Source organism: Furipterus horrens, unplaced genomic scaffold (assembly GCF_987537825.1).
Source record: "Furipterus horrens unplaced genomic scaffold, mFurHor1.1.pri manual_scaffold_17, whole genome shotgun sequence".
Classification (NCBI taxonomy): domain Eukaryota; kingdom Metazoa; phylum Chordata; class Mammalia; order Chiroptera; family Furipteridae; genus Furipterus; species Furipterus horrens.
Genome location: NW_028327187.1, coordinates 70,853,106 through 70,876,088, shown reverse-complemented (window position 1 = coordinate 70,876,088; position 22,983 = coordinate 70,853,106). Strand labels below are relative to the sequence as shown.

Genomic DNA, 22,983 nt, shown 5'->3' with positions numbered 1-22,983 from the left:
TGTGGGGACACCATACTTGCTCCAAGTAGTTTATGGTTTTATTATTAGTTCACATTACATTCCTTTTGATAACATCACAGAGGAAGCTGAGTTGTTGGCAGATGAGAAAGTAGTACTGTGTAAAAACCCCTATGGAGAACTAGTAATGCAGGTGGAAATGTCTTGAGAAATTATGCAGTACCCAACAGGCACACATATCCCCTTAGGAGTTAGTTGTGCTTATTTAAGAATGAAATAAAAATATTTTTCCTTCAATTTATGTGAGGTTTTTAGATGGCTATTTAGGACACATATACGAAGTTTTGATCTAATTACTTAAATAAATGGAACTATTAGGTCTTTCTTTTTGACCAGGGGCCTATGAAAGTATTGCTGAATCACTAAATGCCCTGTGAACTGAGAACTTTTGAGAAGCTCTGGCCCAGATCCAATGGCCTCATGAGATTTTACTTCTGTAGGCACTGGTGAACCATTAAAGAGTAGCGAGCACTGTGAGCAGAAGACAGGCAGTATGGATAGCATTAGTGATCTGAGGGCCTTCAGGACTAGAGGCTGGGAAGCTTGTCAGAGGGCACTTGGAGTACTTTGAGGGTTGGGGATGAGGAGGGTCTAACTAGGCAATATAGACTGGATGGTAGAGAGAGGACAGGGTGTGGTGACTGAATAGGAGAATGTGGGAAAAGGAATATAGGGTGCATTCTGGCATCATGGTTTGAGTAATTAGGCCACTGATTACCTTATAGCAAGACAGGAGACTGTCAAAAGGGGTGGGACAGGGTAAAGGTACAGGGAGTAATGAACTCAGTTTGGGACTGGTTTTATCTGAGAAGGAGAACTGGGTCTGGACCACAGCAGGAAGGCTAGATTGGAGTCAGAGATTAGAGGAGCAATCAGTAGGAGGTAATACAAACCAGGAGTATGGGTGACATTTCTTCTCCCCATGTGGAGCAAGTGAGTAAAAAGCATGTTGTGTTTGTGTCTGTCTCTCTAGTGGGGAGAAAAGATTGAGTTTAAGGCTCTGGGGACCATTGCCATTTAAGGAGAGGAAAAGGAGACTGAAAAGAACTGTCAGAGTACCAAGAGGTGGGCAAGACTATGCACTGGACCCTAGAAAGAAGAAGGAGTGGTCAGCAATATCAAATGCTGCAGAGAACCAGTAGGATGTGAACTGAAAGTGGTCTGATGCTGGAGAGGTTATTGGCAACCTTGAAAAAAGAAGTTTCCGGGTGGTCATGGGGGTGGAGGCCGGATCAGTGTATATAGCTTGGAATGGCAGGGGCCATGGGGCTTAAGTATCCATGATGTCTCACCAAGTTTGAAGGTCACAGAAAGAGCAAGCTAGAGCTAGGAGGGCACACCGGATCAAGAGAAGGATGAATTCATTTGGTCTTCAGGTTGTTTTGTGTGTATTGGGAATAGCTTGAACTTGTTTCTGTGTTTCTGGGAAAGATCAGTGGAATAGATAGGGTTAAAGTTACAGTAAAGTATTTATAATTGATATCTTGATGTGACAGGTACTCTAATAGCCAGAAAGGAAGGGGTAGATGCAGGGCTGAGTCCTGGGTACAAGAAGGTAATACAGAGATCGTTAGGAATCAAGATGTTGTGGTAGGGGTACAAAAGAAGCTTAGGGCGCCCTGTGGATTGCCCCTATACGCAGTCAGCCTGGAAATGTCATTGTCTGTATGAACATGAGGGTCAGGGCAGCCACTGAGCATAAGGGTTGAGGCAGGAGATGAGTGGCAGGTTTCCCCTTGGCACAGCACTGCTTCACTTCTGTGGTGCTAAAAATCTGTCAGTCCCAATGTAACTTAAGAAAACTTCTACCGTATTATAATTTGCATTGCCTTTTAGTATGTTAGCCAAATAATTGCAGAACTGAATACAACTTTTACTTTGTTTAACTGATTCTTCTCTTGATTTTTAGTTAGAAATCCTGTGTTCTGTCAACATCCTCCAGTTTATATTCATTGCCTTAAGACTGGACAAGATCATTCACTGGCCATGGCTTGTATGTAACTTTTTAAATTCTTAAATAAACTTTTTTATTATAAAAGTAATTTGTGTTTATTGTAGAAAACTTAGAAAAGACAGAACATAAGCATAGGTAATAGAATAATAATGACCCAAAATCCACTGGGAGATAAGATGTTTAGAGTATTTTATTTCCTTGTTTCATGGTTTATTGTTTCATAAAGATAGTTGAGAACATATTACATATATAATTTTGTATCCTGCTCCTTTGTTCTAATGTTGTGTCATAAACATTTTCCCATATCAATAAAAGGTCTTTAAAAGCATAACTGTTAAAGTTTAATTGATGGAAAATATTCTTTAAATTCATTTACCAAATCATCCCCTTATTTCTGAAAATGGAGACTGTTACCAGTGATTTGCAATTATAAATCATGCTGTATAAAAATCTTTGCCTGATTTTTTAATTGTTTTCTTAGGAAAGAGTCCAGAAACAGTATTACTGGGCCAGAGGGTGGAAACTTTTTGAGATTTTGAAATACAAATTGCACTGCCAATTTACTTTTCAAAAAAACTGTACCAATTTATATTCCTACCAAGGGTGAGGTCTAAGTCATGCTTATAACCTGTGGCTTCAATTAATGTGTATTTGGCTAAGAATGACTGTGCATAGACAGATGGATGGATGGATACATGTATGCATACATATATATACATGGCAAGCTGCAAATTAGAGAATATACTATGGTTTCAACTATTAATGCATAGAAATAAGATGAGAATAAAGGTAGAAGAGCTACATTGCACCTGGGAGGTGGTCATGCCAGTGTCTTTTCCCCCCTGCTGCTTGATGTGTATTTTTGCACACAAGACATTTTCTGTAATTCACATGGTTTACCTTTAAAAAAAAAAAAGGAAGTAAAAATATAGTAAAACAATATTCATTTGGTGACAGGGAAGAAAATAAGGGAACATACATTGCCATCATAATTAATAAAGATAAGGCTCATCACTTCTGCCCAAAGTATTTGGTAAAATATTCATAATAGGACATATTGTCCAGGCACCTGTCCTACATCTTCCAGGTGCTGTATCTGGAGAATGGTAATTGGGTTTCAGACTTTCACTTCTGACATGGAGGAAACAAACCTTGGTAAGACCAAAATCTTAGTGTAAGATAAATCAGAAAAAAAAATAGGAACTGTGAATGTTTTCTATAGGTGAACAGAGGGATTTTTCCAGGCCTAATCCTGTGCAGGTCCCAGCAGATGAAGCAGTCTGATTGCACATTCCTACAATGATCAAGAGAGACCAAATGAGGCCATTAGTACCTCTAACATTTCACCCATGGGGGTTGGCATGCCACTAAGTGATAGTTTGATCACAGGGAAGACACTGTGCGTAGACTTTACAGAAAAACCTATGATCAGGAACTCCGAGATACTCAGAAAGACAAAAGCCTACAGGCTTATAGGCGCATTAAACAAGGTCTTTCTGGTACAACTGCAACAGACACAGAACCCACCTAGGAGAGGTGGCAGGGACTAGGCAACGGAGCCCTCCCAGCATCAGTGTGCAAGTTCACAGAGGGCCTGTGCACCCAGGGCAACTGAAGCTTCCACAGCACACATTCCCCAGTCTTTGGCAAAAGTACTTCTGGCAGGATGGGGAAATGACCTGTAAAGAGGATATGTTAAGGTGAGATGAGGTGAATGTGCATGGGGTGTCAGCACTGCCCTGTTTCCCTGGGGGTTGGGGGCAAGAGGGTGATGCTGGCAGAGCAGGTACAGGCTGAGTTAGATCCTACCTTAGGAAAAGCAGCTACAAGGCTTTCCACCCAAAGGTGATCCATGGTGGAACACTTACAGGGAAGGTGGCAGGTCACACAGTGAACCACTCTGTGTCCTCAGCATTACCAGCACGTAGGGCCATTCATTGGCCTTCATGCTTTCCCTGTCTTCACAGAGATCCAGCAAGGGGCAGTAACTAGAATACTGTAAAGACATTTTTTCTCTCCTTCCCTCAGGTTGTATGTGTCCCCCTGTGGATTCTCATGTCCTTTCTGTGCCTGGTGGTTCTCTATTATATTGTATGGTCCGTTCTGTTCCTGCGTTCCATGGATGTGATTGCAGAACAGCGAAGGACACACATAACAATGGCACTGAGCTGGATGACCATTGTCGTGCCTCTCCTTACTTTTGAGGTAAGCTTTCAACAGCAGAACTTACAAGGTCCTGAGGCCACCCTTTCCTATGAAAGCACCCTGGATACTGATAAGGTCAGTTAACTCCCTGGAAGTCACCATGAGCTAAGTTTTGGAGAGCATGCCAAGAGAGAATGACAGTAAAATTAGAATGTTGTTTTTTTGGAGGTGGGTGGCTGGAGGCTGGCAGTGAGAAATGCACCTTTCTAGGTATGAAGCACCTATATGCATCAATTTGTCTACTTCTAGAAAGAGAAGGTTGGTAGTTGTATTTTCATGTATGAGTTCTGTGGAGAATTATAGGATGGGCACTGTTGACTCCTCAGAACCCTCACCAGAAGAAAATCCCCATACCAATCCTGGTGTTGGATACTCTGCAGGTGGAAAAAATTTGTTTTCTTCAAAGTAGAGGGTTTCTGTGGTCTCCCAAAGAGCTGACTTCCCTTTTATGAGACCTGATGAGGGAGGAATGCTCTGGCTTCATATTGTCCATTTTCAGGTGCTGGATCCAAGATCCTCAACTGTTTGTCTTTCCTTAGATCCTGCTGGTTCACAAATTGGATGGCCACAATGCATTCTCCTGTATCCCAATATTTGTCCCCCTTTGGCTTTCCTTGATCACTCTGATGGCTACCACATTTGGACAGAAGGGAGGAAACCACTGTATGTACTTAGAATTTCAGAAATCCTTGACCTGTCTGTGTGCGTGCATGCGTGCATGTGCATGTGGCCCTGCTGTATGAAAGGATGCACCTGAAGGCCCCAGTTAAGGATTTGTATGGGAAAACTAGCACTGAGGAAGGTCTAGAATCTTACAGCGGAAGGACTTTCTGTCAACGTTGCTTTCCCTGCCCTGCACCATGGCCTCCCTAGCAGTATACTACAGTTTGAGGTAGGACTGACTATGAGAGGTAGCCTCTCTAAGCCCCAGCCCATCTGCTGCAACATGGAAATCAAGATACCTCCTTCTCAGGGGATCCTGAGGATTAGGTGAAAATCCACATCATCCATTGAACCATCGGAGTCCTCCTAGGTTCTATTTCCTCCTCGCTTTCCCCATTGTCATTCATGATGTCATTAGGTCTTGTTAGTGGTGCCCTGCTTGCTCTCTCTTCCTCTCCTACATGCTGTGATACCCAGGTCTAAAGTGATCTATGAGGAGAGTCCCTTCCTCACTAGACTGAGAGTTCCTTTGCACGTAGCTCCTGAACTGGAAGCCAACGGGAGTGGGTGTTGTGCACCAGGAGAGCCAGCACTGATCTGCTGGTGTGTGGTAAACAGACAGGAAGAGCAGGCCTCAGAGAAGTAGCTGTGAGGTGGCCCCATGAGTTCACGATGTCTCCTGGCCTGGACCAACATGTGCCCGCCGTACTCCTGGATTCCAGAGGATGACAGAAATTGTTTCCTTGGATGCCACTCTTTTATCACACATTAGTACATCCTGAGTGGGGAAGATTAGAGGATGTCCACAAAGTCTAGATGCTGCAGGTATTTGAGATTCACTAGAGCAAGCACTTAAGCTGGGACACCCATCAGAAGCCATAGGAGGGCTTTGCAAGCAGACTATCCTGCCCACCAATTCTGATTTAGGAGGTATGGGCTGGGCCAAGATTGTATCCCTACCAAGGTCCCAGGGACACTATCATGGCTGGTCCAAGAAACTCACTTGGAGCAGCATGGAGCTCAGATCTGACTTCTTTTCCTTATTGGGTATTTAGGCCTTACTCTCTTCATTTCTAAGACATCAAGATAAAACTTATTCAGGAAGGAAAAATAATATGAAATGCAGTGCAGGCTAGTATTTGAAAAAAGTACAATCTTCTTTTTCAGGGTGGTTTGGTATTCGCAAAGATTTCTGTCAGTTTCTCCTTGAAATCTTCCCATTTTTGAGAGAATATGGAAACATATCCTATGACCTCCATCATGAAGATAATGAGGAAACAGAAGAAACCCCAGTTCCAGAACCTCCTAAAATTGCTCCTCTGTTTCGAAAGAAGACCAGGGTAGTTATCACCCAGAGCCCTGGGAAGTACATCCTCCCACCTCCCAAATTAAACATTGAAATGCCAGATTAGACACCACTTTCTGGGACAGAACGCAAGTTCACCGGGACGCATGCACTCCTCCACCTTCCTCTGTCTCTGTCTCCCCTCCCAGAACTAGAACTGGAACTCCAGGTACTTCCATATCATGGTTTGGGGGTGTGTCAGTGGATGTGGATGCCCTGGAAGGAGCATGTGTGAGAGGGAGAGATCAAGCTGGTTCAGACCCATTGGTGGTGGCTGATTAGGCCACCTGTAGAAGTAACATCTACAGAGCTAGTTTTCAAAGTTCTAAAATTCCTATCAAAAGTGTTATTTGAAAATGTATTTTTAAACTGGGCCAGCCTCACCTTAGCTCAAATTCTCCTGTTGTGGTGTAGTCAGTATGAACTGTAAATAGGCCTTTCTGGCATTACATGTGTATCCACACCATCATTACTGTTTGTGTTCCTGCTTTGGAAGTAGTTTCTCTTTGGGCATGCTGACAGCAGTTTTTAATGGCCCCCATAAGTGAGTCCTTTCTATTGGAGTGACTCTGTGCTTGTATAGTATTTATACAAATATTTTAGCATTGTAATATAGTCTTAAATCCTAGTTCTGTACAGTATATCCTGTTAAAGTATTTTTTTACAAGCTTGTACTGGAGACATATATGTTCTGTTTTAGAAGTAGAAGTTGGTGGCATACCTGTCCCACCCACTGTGTGCCACCCCTTAACAGGACATCGCTGTTTCTCCTTGAATTTCTCCACATACATAGTAGCTGCTACTGCCAGAATAGCTCGAATAAGCAAGAAAAGGTCTGTGCTTTTCTAACATTCTTGGAATATTGGCTTGCCAGAAAACTATAAAGCACTGTTTGAAACTGGAACACTGGAGGAAGTTGCTGAGACTAGTAACAGCCAGTGGAATTATGTATATGAGAAGATATGAGGCTTTTTTGTCTGCCTCCAACAAGAATGCTTCTGGCTGGACCCGTGCTTTTAAGGAGGGCAGTTGCTCCAGGAGCTGGTGGTGAAGCTAAGCAAGTGTCAAAGCGGGAAGAAACAAGTAGGCCATTTTTTAAAAGAGGGTAAAAGGAGCACTGACATTCTCATCCAGGAAGAGTGAAGGGTTTAAGGCAGGCATCTGCTAACTTGCCTAAACCGTGTTCAACTGATGTCCACCATATACATGACTCTAGCCCAGCCCTCGCCTCCAGCTAGACTGTTCTTTCTGGGGGCAAGGGAGACATTAAGAATGGTGTAGCCTTTCCTGCTTGGTGTATAACAAATGTAGATCAATCTACTATTTTTGCTCCTTTTAGCTGTTCAATAAACTGGTTCTTCATTTTCAATGTGCTCTGTGTGGGTCTTGCTTTACGTACAGTATGGAACACTAAAAATTTTTCTGAACCAGCAGGGAAGCAAACTGCTAGCTGCCACAGGTGGCTGAGTCATCATGTAGAGGTGGGTGAAAGTCCCTGTCCCTAATGAATCTTTAGGTACATCCTAAACATGCAGTACGCAGAGGGAAAGTGGTGTCACAGAGATTTTACTCTTGGCTGGAGAATGCAGTTCTGCAATTGTTACAGTTCAGGAGCCTAGCCTTACGAAAGTGTTCTTGGGTTCCAAGACAGTTTAAAACTGAAATCAGCTATTTAGTGTTCCCAAGGCATTGCCTGGAAACATCAGTGGCTGAGTGTTGTTTATGAAGAAATAAAATTTCGTGATTTTTGTGTAGCTCACCCTAGCTGCCTACAGTTTAATAGGCATTTAACAGATGGTGTTTCAGCCCATGCTTTGCAGCACCTAACAAGGAAGTCCACCACTTGCTGGTGTCAAGATGATCTCCTGCAGGAGTAAAAGGCCACAGATGGATCATTTCTAAAGCTCATTAGGTTTCAGACTTGCTGTTAGACAAAACACCCTTTTCGGCAACCACAGTAGCTATGGCTTAGTGTCAGATACCTTGCTACTTAATGTACATTCCATTGAATTCTCTGGAACCTATGAAGCAGGTGAAACTGCTATTATCCCCATGAGGAAATGGAACCTCAGAACGGTCAGGTAACAAGCCCAGGTAACAAGCCCAGAGTCATGTAGCTGGGAAATGTCAGGACCGAGTTGCCAGGGATCCCCAGCCAATAGTACAATCTCCGCAACACGCCTCTTTCCCTCTGCATAATGCATATTCGGACAATACCTGAAGACTCATTAGGGATGTTCACTCTCCCCTACATGCCTTGGCCACCTGTGGCAGCTAGTGGTTTCCTCTGAGGAAAAGGAAGAGACAACTGTAGGAGAGAAGAGAGGGCTAAGCCTTCTAAGTCTTTTAACAAATCTCATTCAGAGCTCAGTTGGAAGGTGGCTAAGAACTCTTGGTGGATCCCACCTGGACTCAGCAGGACCTGGGCCTATGTCCTCTCCCTATCTGAATCTGTGCCACTCTGACCAAGATTGTGACTCCGCAGGTTCCCTGAAGAGGTAGAGGCAGGGGTTGCTCAGCCTGACAATCATGCTCAGGGTCCCCCAGAGCCAACAGTAGCACCTGGAGTTGGTTTCTGTGGGTCCTGTGTGTTGAGGTGGGTTGACCCCTCAGTCCTCACTGGAGGGTCCTCACAACCTTTGCAGAGAATGCTTACAGTACCAGGACAGATGCCAGAGAGGGAGCTGTAGCACCCAGGATGTGAGGTAAGAGTCAGAGACTACTCCCTTCCCTTGGCCTCTCTTCACTAGCTCAGCTGACACTTTGGAAACCCTGTGTTCTAAAGGTTAGTTATTACTAAAGATACTGAGCAAGAGCAAGGATTTGGAGAAGTTCTGCCAGTTTGCACTTACCTACCTTTGCCTTGTGGAGTGCAGGGATATTAATACATTTTACATCTCTACCTAATGTGTGTGTAATATAAACATAAATGTAGATTCGGCAGCTGTCCGTCTCGAGAGACGATGGTGTAGCTTCTTAAGAGTCTACCTGCACCGCCGAGAATGGCTGTGCAGTCCGACTCGGGAGTGACCCGGTATCTGTCTCCTCCCGTGTTGAATCGACATCTTGCGATGACGCTGGAGTGTCCTCTCCAGTGAAGCTGAAGCTACAGAGCCTGGGCAGGGTGATATGGAGAGTCTGCTGTTGCCCATGCAGCAGACCCCCCCTCTCTTCGCAGCTGAAGGGTCCAAGGGAAAGACGGAGTCAATACAGCTTGGCTTCAGGTGCGCCGCAGGAGTTGCCGGTGTTGACTACAACGTCAAACCGCCTTAGGGACTCCGGCTCCGGATTTTCTGTCGGGGTTTACTCCCTTAGCCTTTCCCCTGAAGAGGTATGCCGCAAGGCAGCGGAGGTTTTTTGGAGTCAGAGTTTTCCTTCTCTGATGTGCCCTGACTGGAAGATCGAACCAGCGACACTTAGCTCGCAGGCCGACGCTCAATCCACTGAGCCAAACCAGCCAGGGCTAAAATGTAGATTACATGTGCTTAAATACCCATATATGTACATACCACATAAACACATAGGCATGCATGTTTGTCATACATTTATGTTATTTTATTTGAGGATATCTATTCTTATGCTGCATGATTCACTGTGATATTTGATAGTTTACTTCTTTATATTCTATTAGAATAATAACTTTTGAAATGCCAGTCACTCACTAGGATTGTTTCATGAGGTTGTTAGCACAGACTTTGGAGTTAATTGCCTCAATCATCCCATTTTTCTGCTGTCCTGCTATTTCCCCAGGGCTACTGGCGGTTGTGGTCTGAGGGCCTCATATTTGTGCAGTGAAGTAGGGACAGAAGTTTAAAACTTTTTCTTTTACCCATCCTGTCATCTGCATTGTGCAGCCTATAGCCCCTCCAAACTTGCTTTCTTGCCCATGTCCCCACCTCTATACACAAATACCAGCATATCACAGCCTGCAGTCTCCTCCAAGGCATTTTCATGTTTTGTTGTTTAGATTTTGTTGTTCATATTTATGTGTGTGTGTGTGTGTGTGTGTGTGTGTTCAAAGACTTCATTTCTTAGAACACTTTTAGGTACATAGAAAAGAGGAAGGTACAGTGATTTCTCAATAACCCCTAACCCCCATCCATGCATAGCCTCTCCTCTATTATCAATGTCCCCAACCACAGTGATACTTTTGTAACAACGGATGAGCCTGAAATGATACATCATTATCACTCAATGTCCATAGCTTACATCAGGGTTCACTCTTGGTGTACATTCTATGGGTCTGGACAAATATATAATGGCATGTATCCATATAGTATTGTATAGAATATTTTCACTGCACTAAAAATCTGTGCTCTGCCTATTCATTCTTTCCCCCACAATCCCTGGCAACCACTGACATTTTAACTATCTCCATAATATTGCCTTTGCAGAGTGTTATATAGTACGAATCATACAATATGTAAACTTTTCAGATTGGCTTTTTTCACTTAGCAATAACTTTTAAGGTTCTTCCATGTCTTCTCATGGCTTGACAGCTCATTTCTTTTAGTGTTGAATAATATTCCCTTATCTGGATTGCCACAGTTTATTTATCCATTCACCTACTGAGGGACATTTTGATTACTTCTGTTTTGTCAATTATTAGTAAAGCTACTATAAATAATCTGTGCGCAGGTTTTCATGTGGATGTGAATTTTCAACTCCTTTGGGCAAATACTCATATGATTGCTGGATTATATGGTAAGAGTATGTTTAGTTTTTTAAGTGCCAAACTGTCTTCCAAAGAGGCTGTACTTTTGCATTCCCACCAGCAATGAATGTGAATTCCCACTTCTCCACATCCTCACCATCATTTGTTGTTGTCATGTTGGCCAGCCTAATTATTATATTGTGGGGGTGTATTTAAATTCATTCCCCTATAGTTTTCCATCATTAATTTTGGGAGTGGTAAACAAAGTCTGAGCTTGTCATGATGGCAGCTATGGGTCAGACACTAAATCGGTAAATCTTTAGGCAGAATTGATATTTTGCAATATTTTGTTTTCTCTCAATGAATATAACATAGTATTCCATTTTGGAGGGCCTTTACCCCCAAATTATCAGTAAACTTGTATAGCATTCATAAGGATTTTGTATTGATCTGTTAGGCATCTTAGTTAAATTTTGGATTTTGTTAGTGTTGTAAACAAAGTACTTTCTATTACATATTCTAAATAATTTTTGCTTCTGTTTGGCAAGGCTCTTGATTTTGCTGTGTTGATCTTCTATGCACTATTTTTCGAAGTCTCTTTTTCATTTGAACATTTCATGTGCCCATTACTTTCAGCTTTCTTAGAAAGGTGATTACCTTGTTACACCAAATATTAAACTCATTCTTTTTTTTTTTTTTTTAAGAGAGGGAGAGAAACATCAGTGTGTGGTTGCCTCTTGCATGCCCTCAACTGGGGACCTGGCCTGCAACCCAGGCATGTGCCCTGACTGGGAATTGAACCAGTGACCTTCTGGTTTTCAGGCTGGCACTTGATCCATTGAGCCACACCAGCCAGGGCTAAACTCATTCTTTTCAGTACTCATACCTATACTTTATTTTGATATCCATAGCTCTGGTTTTGTGTTCCATTGTAACTTCAAAAAGTAGCGGTGATAGAATACACACACACACACACACACGACATATCTCTGACAAGAATGTGTCTAACATTTCACACTTAAGCATGTTTGCAGTTGATTTTGAGAAAGGAAAATTCCCTTCTAATCTCATTTTGCTAATAGTTTTTTCCATGTTGAATTTCTTTCAAAGAATTTTTCTGTACCAACTGATGTGATCAAATGTTTTTCTTTTGCTCATTTGTTAATATAGAGGATTGGAATTTAAAGAAGTTTTTGATGTTAAATCATATTTTCATTCGTTGAACATGACCTGTTTGTCCATTTAATTCACTACTGTGTTAAATATGCTATTAATTTATTTAGGGTATTTGCTGCTATGTGAGTATTTTTGGCTCAAGTGTTCTTTTCATGGTGGGGTCCTCCTATGGTATTTAAATCAAGAACTAGCTTGGGAAAATGAATTGAAGAATTGCTCACTTTTTATGGTTCAAAAGAACTAGCTAAGACAGCATTGAATTCTTCCCAATAATTTGGTAGAAGTGACCAGCAAAACTGTGTTATTCTGGAACATTTTAGGGTTGCTCAAGCTTAGGGTGGATACAGTTTCAATTTGTAATGAATTTAAGTTTTTTATTTCTTTGTGGATCTATTTGATCATACACACAGGGTGGAGCAAAAGTAGGTTTAGAGTTGTGAGTACTTAAAACACAGAGTTTATTTTTGTATTATTATTTATTAATTACTGTCTTATTTTCCATACAACTCTGTCTTGGCCCTGGCTGGTTTAGCTCAGTGGATTGAGCGTCGGCCTGCGAGCTAAGTGTCGCTGGTTCGATCTTCCAGTCAGGGTACATCAGAGAAGGAAAACTCTGACTCCAAAAAACCTCCGCTGCCTTGCGGCATACCTCTTCAGGGGAAAGGCTAAGGGAGTAAACCCTGACAGAAAATCTGGAGCCGGAGTCCCTAAGGCGGTTTGACGTTGTAGTCAACACCGGCAACTCCTGCGGCGCACCTGAAGCCAAGCTGTATTGACTCCGTCTTTCCCTTGGACCCTTCAGCTGCGAAGAGAGGGGGGGTCTGCTGCATGGGCAACAGCAGACCCTCCATATCACCCTGCCCAGGCTCTGTAGCTTCAGCGTCATCGCAAGATGTCGATTCAACACGGGAGGAGACAGATACGATGTCACTCCCGAGTCGGACTGCACAGCCATTCTCGGCGGTGCAGATAGACTCTTAAGAAGCTACACCATCGTCTCTCGAGACGGACGGCTGCCGACGACGATGAGGTCTGTCTGGAAAATGTCCAGCCATTGTTAATATAATGAGAATGGTTTGTGTAACATTGATATAACCTGACAGCCAAGGAGCGTGGACTGGAATACACATGCGTAAATAATGATGACTTCACTGTACTAGTCAGTGGGGACAGTAGATGCTGTTGAGTGAGCATGGGTACTTGTGGTCATCATATTCAAAATGACTGAGTAGAGCAACAAGTCTGGATCAAATTTGGCATTAAGCTTGAACATTCCTCCACGGAAACTATTTGGATGATTCAGAAAGCAGCACCTATGGGCACATGGTAATTGGCAGCTTCATCAGGACAATGTGTCCACTCATGCATGTCTCATGCAGCTTTTTGGTGAAACATCATAATCACCCAGGTGACTCAGCCCCCTACAGCCCAGATTTGGTGCCCTGTGACTCCTGATTCTTCCCCAAACTAAAATCACCTTTGAAAGGTAAGAGATTTCAGACCATTGATGAGATTCAGGAAAATACTATGGGACAGCTGATGGTAACTGGAAGAACTGTGTGAGGTGCCTACTTTGAAGAGGACTGGGGTGTCACTGTCCTATGTACAATGTTTCTTGTATCTTCTTCAATAAATTTCTCTATTTTTCACATTACACAGATGGATACTTTCTGGGAAGACCTTGAATCTATTGGAATGGTCCATTTACTTAGAATTTCAAATGTAATGGCATGTTATTTACAAATAAAATTATATATTTCTTTGAAAACATTGTTGGTTATTCTTTGCTTCATAGTTTGCTTTGCTTCTCTGTAGTGTTATACCTTAAGGTGTTTCCCCTCCTTTAAAAGCAATTATTGATAAAAGCAATCTTGCTTTATATGTTATATATCTTGAAAGCATTATCATTTTTGAATATATATTAGGAAATATATTAATAAAGAAGACAAAAGAGTAAAACAGCTAATTTTAAAAAATCTGCAATGGATTCAATTCAGTTCTGTATATCATTAAAGATTTTTTCAAGATTGTTTTAAAAGAACTTTTTTATTATAGACAGTCTCAGACATGTAAACAGTAGGGAATAGTGTAATAAACCCCATATATCTGAAACCCAGCATCAACACTCTTCCAAACATGGCCAATCTGGTTCCAACTATACCCCTACCTACCACCTCAGATCTCAGCCACTGGAATACTGTTAAGCATCTACAAAATATCATATTATTTTATCTCTAAGTACTTGCAGTATGCATCTCTAAAACATAAATACTCTTTTATGAAACATAAAGCCAACATGATTATCATTAAATAAGTCCTTAATACAGTGAAATGTCCACTTATTTTTCACACTTTTCTGGTAGATGTACACTTGTTTTAAAATAGTTTCTTTAAATCAGTGTCAAAATATGTTCTATACATTTTGATTGTTCAGGTCCCTTAATTCTTTTAATTCTTTCTCAGTCTAGACATTTCCCACATCACCTTTTTTTAGCAAGTGCTGGGTATATTTTGTGGAGTATGCAAAGTAGATATGCTCTAAATGACTAAAAATATGTTTATTTGGACTATATTTAAAGCAACTGGATATGTAATTTGAGCTTGGCATCAATGGATTTTGCACTAACAACCCAAGCCTCTATGAAGAACTAAACAGCACGGAGGCCATTTTAGGCCGATACATAGGGGCCATCTTTGGTCTATTTATATAGAAGTCAATACTTCCTTACCTACAACAACAAAAAATCTGTTAATGAAAGAATGTCATAAATTGGACTTCATCAAAATTCAAAACTTTTCTTTAAAATATACCATTAGGAGGGTAAGAAGACAAGTAGCACAGTGAGAGAATGTATTTTCAAATCACATATCTGATAAAAGTCTTACACCAAGTATATACAAAGAACTCTAAAATCTCAATAAGAAGGAATCAAACTATTCAATAAAAAACGGGAAAAGATTTGTACATACATTTTCCCAACTAGATGTACAGATGACAGTCATTTTTAACTAGAAATTCAACATCATTAGCCATTGTGTAAATGCAAATAAAAATCACAAAATACCACCACACACCTATTAGAACACGTAAAATTGAAAGAGCGACCATACCAAACACTAGCCAGGATGTAGATCACTGGAACACTTATACCTGGATGGTGAAAGTGTAGTATGGTACACCACTTTCTAAAACAGTTTGCAAGTTTCTTGAAAATTTAAATATACACCTATCATATGATGCAGCCATCTCACTTCCATTTATTCATATAAATGTTTAAAAATGCAAATAAATCTATCATGGCACAAAGCAAATCTGTGGTTTCTTGGAAATGGAAATAAAGAGAGGGAAAAGAGCAAGGAGGTACAAAGTTCTGTCAGGAAAGTTTTTGAGATGATGGATATGGTCATTATTTTGATGGTAGTGATGGTTTTACTGGCATATGCATATGTGAAAACTATCAAATTGTATATTTTTGGAAGTTTGTTGTATGTCAATTATACTTCAATAAAGCTATTTTTTTAAATTTATATTTTCTGCTGGAAAAAAACAACTCTTCTGCGTTCCAAACTCCCATATCCTCATCTTTTATGTATTCAATTTTATTTTATTATTCTTAAATTTTTATTGAATTTATTGGGGTCACATTGGTTAAGTTATATAGGTTTCAGGTGTACAATTCTTTAATATATCACCTGTTTATTGTGTGTTCAGCACCCTAAGTCAAATCATCTATCACCATTTATCACTGCTTTATCCTCTTCTGCCTTCCCCTGCCCCTTTCCTTCTTGTAATCACTACACTATTGTTTGTGTCTATGACATTTATTTTTTTATTTTGCTTCATCCCTTCACCTTTTCAGCCTTCATGTTTAAGATGAAACTGACTCAGAAAGCTTAAGTTACTTTTCCAAAGTCACACAGGTACTCAGTAGCTCTCTCTTTTCCACTGACTGTTCACAAGCATATCCCAGGGAAATCCAACAAGGTCAAAATGGGTTCATGAGACAGGTTAGTTCCATGATGTTCTTCAGTTAAGAGGGGGCTAACGTCCCTGGTGGGGTTATGCTCCACATCCCCATTCCCATCTGTTGTCCCTACCTTTCACCAAGGGGAAGAAGCAATCCATCTCCACATTGCTTCAGGAATGGGAGATGCAGAGGGCACTGCTTCGACCAGACCCTCCTGCCAGGGACTCCGCTTCCTGGTGTGCACCACAGACTCCCATATCCTCTTGGTTATCTAGCAGAATCTCAAACATAACAAGGATAATTGAACTGTTTCTTTTTCTCCCTTCCCTCCCCAGTCTGGCTCCACTTGCTTACCTCTTAATTTCGGAACATGGAAACTCTGGTTTCTAGTGGTTCAAGCTGAAATTCCTGGAGTCTTTCTTGAATGCCCTGTTTCCTTATATTTCACATCCCATCAGTTGGTGAAGTTTTGATGGCTGTAACTCAAAATTATGAAAATTATGTTGGGATCATTGAGGGCTACCTTACAGGCTGCCTTCCCTAGGCAATGGCTCTGTTGTGTACATCTAATTCCCTGGTGCCAAGCACAGTGCCTGGAACATAGAAGAATATCCATTAATATGTGCTGACTGACCTATTACTTACATCTAGGATACTTGTGTTCTGAAAGATAGAGTTTGGGAAATATTCACTGAAACGTGCTTGTCTCCCTTGCTAGGATAAGAGTTCCTTAAGAATAGTATTCTTTTTTTGTTCCAAACTGTATTCCTAGAACCTAGTACAATATCTAGCACTTAATAGATTCTCAGTACATGAATAAATGAATAAAGTAATAATGAGTCAATGAGTGACATACACACCCTCTCTCTATATATATATACATTTATGGATACAAGTGAATCATTTTTAAACTTAAGATATAATTTACATAGTATTAAAGTTTATCCACTTGAAGTGCTCAATTAAATATTTTTATTAAATCAAGTGAGCTGCACAACCATCATCACTATCAAGTGTTAGAAAATATCCATCACCTGCATAAGATTCCTTGTGCCACTTCTAGTGAAACCCTGTTTTCATCTTCCACCCCAGGCAACCACTAATCTACTTTCTGTCTCTAATGATTTGTCTTTTCTCAAATATTCATATTAATGGAATCATACCATATGTCTTTATTTGGCTGATCCTTGTTATAGCGTGTATCAATAGGTTTTTATTTATTGTTGAATAGTAATTCATCATATATCACATTTGGTTTATTCTTTTTCAGGTTGATAGACATTTGGATAGCTTTCCTTTTCAGTTACGGAAATCTTAGGCTGAATAAATTTTTTTTTCCTCTTAGGTAGTGGAATTGCTGGGCATATAAAATTTTTCTGTGTACAGTTTTAAGACATTGACTCTTTTGCCTTTACTATTCAGTTTATGATTTTTAAAAACATATTCTGGAAACAAGTCCCTTATCAGGGATATGATTGGCAAATAATTTTTCCTAGTCTATGGCTTTTCATTTTCTTAATTTTGCCTTTTAAAGTGAAAGGGTATTTAATTTATTGATTTTTTTCTTTCTTTCATGGATTGTGCTTTTGGTGTTATATTTGAAAAATATTTTACCTAATCTAAGTTGTTGAAGAGAGTTTCTTATGAATTAATTTCTGGGTATGATCTGAGATAAGGATATAAATTTATCATTTTGTAGGTGGCTATCCATTTGTCCCAGAACCCTTTAACTGTGATTCTTAGCACCTTTGATGAAAATCAATGACCACAAATATATGGACTTACTTGTGGACTCTCCATTTTCTTATGGCTATTTATATGTTTATCCTATACAAAAATTATATTGTCATGATTACTATATCTTTATAGTAACTTTTGAAAAAAAATAAAGTTCTATCCCCCAACTTGACTCTTTTCCAAATCATTTCACCTATCCTGAGTCTTCTACATTTCAATATAAATTTAGAAACATCATGCTAATTGTTACAAAGAAAAAGGAAAGCCTGCTGAAATTTTTATATGGGTTGTGTTTAATCTATAGATCAATTTGGGGATTATGATATCTTAATATTACATCTACTGACCCATGAACACAGTATGTTTATCACTTTCTTTTTTTAAAGATTTTATTTATTTATTTTTAGAGAGGGGAAGGGAGAAAGAGAGGGAGAGAAACATCAATGTGAGAGAGAAACCAATCAGTTTCTTCTCATACACGCCCTGACCCAGAATTGAACACACAACCCAGGCATGTGCCCTGATCAGGGATCGAACCAGCAACCTTTTACTTTGCAAGATGATGCCTAACCAACTGAGCCACATTGATCGTGGCTCTCCCTTTCTTTCGGTGTTCTTTAATTTCCCTTGACAATGTTTTGTAGTTCGCAGTATAGTTTCACTTTTCACTTTATTAAATTTATGTCTTATTTTATTCTTTCAATGGTATTGTAAATGAAATGGTTTTCTTAATTTTTAGGTTGTTCATTTCTAGTACATGGACATACAATTGATCTGTATTTACTGATATCGTATCCCCCTTGCTTAATTCTTTTATTAGTCCCTGTAGTTTTGGATGGGTTCCTTAAGATTTTCTCTATACACAATTCTGTTGTCTATGAATACAGTTTCATATATCCTTTAGAATTGTGTTAACAGTAACAATCCAAACTTCATGGTTGCACCCACTTTTGAATGATATATACCCTCTATGTCCTTGAAAACATGACCCAGTTATTTCTTAGAATTCCTGGGGCTGCCTCACACATATTCATTAGTGTTGTTCCAGTGTATCTCACACTAAAAACCTGGTCAGACCCCGGGAAGCCACAGGAAGGCAGTCGCTGCAGCCAGTCTTTTCTGGAAATGTTGATATCCAGGACAAGAGTGGAGACCATACACTCTTCAGGAACAAACTAAAAGTGAAATTAAGAAAACAGTTCGTTTTACAATGACATCAAAAGCAATAACTATTTAGGAATAAGTTTAACAAAGTAAATGATAGATGGCCAGTGACAAATGAGCTAAGAAAAACTGGGTCTGGGGCCCCAGTGGCTGGGGTGCCATCTTTCTTGTGAACTGCAGTCCTGCTGATAGGGGCCAGGTCACAGACAAGACCAAGAAGGTCTTCTCTTCAGAGGAAATAAAGAATCTGTCCCAGATGTTACTGACAATTCAGGGGCCCAGCAGCATTTTAAGGAACCACCAGCTGGTTCTCCACACCTCCAAGGTAGAGGGGAAGAAGGCCATGGTCTGTCGGCCCCAAGAAGATGGCTCCAGCAGCTCTGAGTTGGTACTGGGGCCTGACCAGCATACCTACACCTTTCCCCCCCCTGGAGAGCCCCTTGAAGACCTATGTGGAGGCTACAGAGTTCCCATCCACCAGCTTCTCTGGCCTGATTTCCTACTCTCTCCCCCTGGTGCAAGAGTCTCAAGAGACCTTGAGACCTTGGTACACAAGGACACGGTAGTGTTCAGGGTGGCTCCTTGCATCTTTACTCCCAGCACCTGGATGCCTCTTGAGGTCTACCCAAGCAGAGAGCTGCAGGTCCAAGGTTTTGTGAACACGGTGATGGAGCTCAGTGAGGAGAGTAACAGCAAGGTGTCTACGAGGACCCCAACCACCTGGGCAGGTGGCTCCAGGATAAGATGGCCTGCTACACCTAGGCTCCCCACAAGACTCTTTGGTCCTCAACAACCCTCGGGTCGCCAAGCTCAAAGATTTCCCCATGAAATACTGAGCCCAGGGATTGGCTGCATGATCCAATGCACCAAGGACCACAGGGTGGCCAGCATGGATTCCATTGGGAACCTGAGTGTGTCCCCACCTGTCAAGTTCAAAGGGGTAGAGTATCCTCTAGGCAGGATCCTCATTGGCAGCAGCTTTTACTCCAGCAAGGAGGGCCGGGACATGAGTAAGGACCTCCGGGACTTCCTCTATGCCCAGCAAGTCCAGGCCCTGGTGGAACTCTTCTCAGACTGGCTGATGACCGGCCACATGGATGAGTTCATGTGCTTCATCCCCACACAGGTCAAGAGCGAGGGCAAAAAGGGCTTCTGGCTGCTCCTGGCCAGCCCCAGCTCCTGCTACAGGCTCTTCCAGGAGAAACAGAAGGAGGGCTATGGAGACATGCCTCTGTTTGAAGAAGTGAGGGAGGATCATCTCTAACGGAAGAGAGCCCAGTACCATCAATCAAATTCTGGTTGATGAAAACATGAGAAAGCAGAATGACTATGTGGAGAAGTGCATCAACCTGAACCGAGACATCCTGAAGCAGGAGCTGGGCCTGCTGGACAGGGACATCATTGACATCCCCCAGCTCTTCTGCTTGGAGCAGCTGATGAACATCCCCTCCAGCCAGCAGACTGAGAAACTCTATGCCAGGCCCTACTTCCCCAACCTGCTGTGGGTGGTTGTGATGGGCAAGAACCTGGGCATCTCCAAGCCTTTTGGGCCCCAGATCAAGGGTACCTTCTGTCTGGAAGAAAAGGTATGCCAGTTGCTGGAGCCCCAGGGTTTCAAATGCACCTTCACTGATGACTTTGATTTCTACCTGACTGAAATCGGAGATGTCTGTGCTTGTGCCAGCATCCATCAGATGCCCTTTGCCTACAAATGATGGATGATGATGCCTTAGAACCAGATCCAGCACAAAGGGCCCACTGTCACCGTGCCCTTGCCTGCTTGCGGGTGGGGGGCACTGGAAAGTTGAGACACTACACCCCTTCCTTACCATGTTCCTCTGTCCCTCAGAATCCAGTGGTGGTGGGGGGAGGGCAAAGGCTGCCAGCCTGAACCCTTTGGATAAAGATGGCAACTGTCTTCAGCTGATAAGTGGTTACTAACTACCCATTAAAGCTATAGCTGTTCTGAATGCAAAACAAAGAAAAAAGAAAAGAGAAAAAAGAAAACTTTTTACAATGATATCAAAAGTAATAACTATTCAGGAATAAGTTTAACAAAAATGACAGATTTGTATACTCAAAAAACTACAAAATATTGTTGAAGGAAATTAAACAAGACTTAAATGGAAAAAGATCCCAGGTTTATGGACCAGAAGACATATTGTTAACATGGCAACATTTTCTAAATTATCTACATATTCCCTGCAATCTCTATCAAACTCCCAGGTGCTTTTATTTCAGAAATTCACAATCTGATTCTAAAATTTATATGTAAATTCAAAGATACCCAGAATAACCAAAACAAACTTGAAAAAGAACAAAGTTGGAGGACTCACATTTACCAACTTGAAAATTGACTACAAAGCTACAATAATCAAGACTATGGGATACTAGCATAGATCAGCAGATTAGAATTTGGGAATCTAGAAATAAACCCTTACATCTATGGTCAATTGATTTTCAATATGCATGCTCAGATAATTCAGATAAGTCTGGGGAAGCTGGATATGCACATGCAAAAGAATGAATTTTGACTCCTTCCTCAAATAATATATAAAACTTAACTCAAAATGAATCATAGACCCAAATGCAAGAGACAAAATTATAAACTCTTAGAAAAATATACAGCAGTAAATCTTTATGACTGTGGGTTATACAAATTCTTAGATATCATACCAAAAGCACAAAAAATATGATAAAGTGGACTTGATCAAAATGTAAAACTTTTGTGTTCAAGAAAGTGAGACAATCCACAGAATGAGAGAAAATATTTGCAAATCATGAATCAGATAAAGGGACTTGTATCCAGAATACATAAGGAACACTTACAACTCAACAATAAAAAGACAAAAAAAAATACCATTAAAATGGACAAAGGATTTGAATAGACATTTCCCCAAAGAATATCTACAAATAGCCAATAAGCACATGACAAGATGCTGAACATCATTACTCATTAGGGAAATACAACTCAAAACCACAATGAGATACCATTTTATACCACTAGTATGACTATAATAAAAAAGACAGGTAATAACCACTGTTGACAAGGACATAGAGAAATTAAAGGCTTCATATATTGCTGCTGGGAACGTAAAATTGAGAAAAAGTTCAGTTACTTTGGACAGTGGAAAGCAGCTCTTGCTATGTGGAATGCAGTCAGTAATGGGAGCTTAGAAAATCTCCACTCAGGAAATCTGGCCTGATTACTCCTGTCTATGGAAGACCCAACTCTGAATTCAGGGAGTCACAGACTACAGAAGGTAGAAGCGCAAAGCACCACCAAACTGCCATGAATGCATGGTAGTATGCACCCAATTCACCTTGAGGACCTTATTGATAAGCATATACTCGCTCTGTACGGCTGAGTTGGACCTGAGATCCTGGAATCCTAATATGTCCACATGTGGTATGGATGCTGTTAGTTCAGAACCACTGGAGGATGAGATAATGGAGGAAAGAAGTCAGACTGGTGACAACTGACCTTGATGTCCTTTAGAGGTCAGGGAGGTGCAGTTGAGAAAAACAACCAGAGTGGCCTTAGGCTTCCTCCAGGTAGATGCTGAGTGTATTATGTGGTCCTTCAGAAGGCTCAGGATTTGATCAAGTGGCCTTGGCTGGAGTTCCTGCTGCATTTGGCTCCTTCCTCCTTAAAGTTTTATCTATAGGATGGAAAAACTACAGAACTGGTCATTGTGTGCAGGCAAATGTCTGTGTGCAATGTTGGGCAGGGGGTGGAAGTGGGGGTTGGGGGGTTGGCTAGTTTATGCCTTCCGCTACAATGTGCTTTCCAGATGCGCTGAGAGGAGTAGGATTGCTATCTCAGGGCACTCTGGGGTAAATTTGGAGGAAGGGAACACTGCTACCAATCTGACTGGGACTTCTGCCACACCCAGGGTCCAAGCTCAGGGTGCCCTACCAGTTCCTTGTGGTTCTCTCAGCCCTAAACCCCCTCATGGCCAGGCTCAGGGTCACCCTGCTAAGCCCTGCAGGAAGTCTTAAGGTTCTGAGTGGCTGGGACCACGTACTACGTATCTATTCTTTCTGTGTCTAAGGTCTCACGGCCCCTGCACACACCAAATATGCAACAGTTCCTATG

General features: G+C 41.3%; 1 protein-coding gene, 1 long non-coding RNA gene and 1 pseudogene across 10 annotated transcripts in view; 2 read left to right on the top strand and 1 right to left on the bottom strand.

The window, feature by feature from the left end:
• Positions 1-13,783, top strand: part of TMEM185A (transmembrane protein 185A) — a 61,412-nt gene extending 47,629 nt beyond the window's left edge. For 2 of the 3 annotated variants that reach the window (XM_090265099.1, XM_090265100.1), the window contains 4 exons: positions 1,928-2,011; positions 4,001-4,177; positions 4,717-4,840; positions 6,008-6,369. In XM_090265099.1, the coding sequence (XP_090121225.1) occupies positions 1,928-2,011; positions 4,001-4,177; positions 4,717-4,840; positions 6,008-6,252 (630 nt within the window). In that variant the 3' untranslated portion in view covers positions 6,253-6,369. Of the gene's footprint in view, positions 1-1,927; positions 2,012-4,000; positions 4,178-4,716; positions 4,841-6,007; positions 6,370-10,823; positions 10,890-13,674 lie in introns of those variants that run through there. The other variant, XM_090265101.1, reaches the window with a different exon arrangement.
• Positions 1-22,983, bottom strand: part of LOC149991172 (uncharacterized) — a 34,579-nt gene that overhangs the window by 4,222 nt on the left and 7,374 nt on the right. For 2 of the 7 annotated variants that reach the window (XR_016508634.1, XR_016508633.1), the window contains 3 exons: positions 18,788-18,895; positions 16,114-16,459; positions 3,500-3,651 (listed from right to left, as the gene is read on the bottom strand). This is a non-coding gene — a long non-coding RNA (uncharacterized LOC149991172). Of the gene's footprint in view, positions 1-3,499; positions 3,652-16,113; positions 16,472-18,787; positions 18,896-22,368; positions 22,547-22,983 lie in introns of those variants that run through there. The other 5 variants (XR_016508631.1, XR_016508632.1, XR_016508635.1 and 2 more) reach the window with 4 other exon arrangements.
• On the top strand, positions 18,985-20,707 carry LOC149991173 (inactive protein-arginine deiminase type-6 pseudogene; annotated as a pseudogene).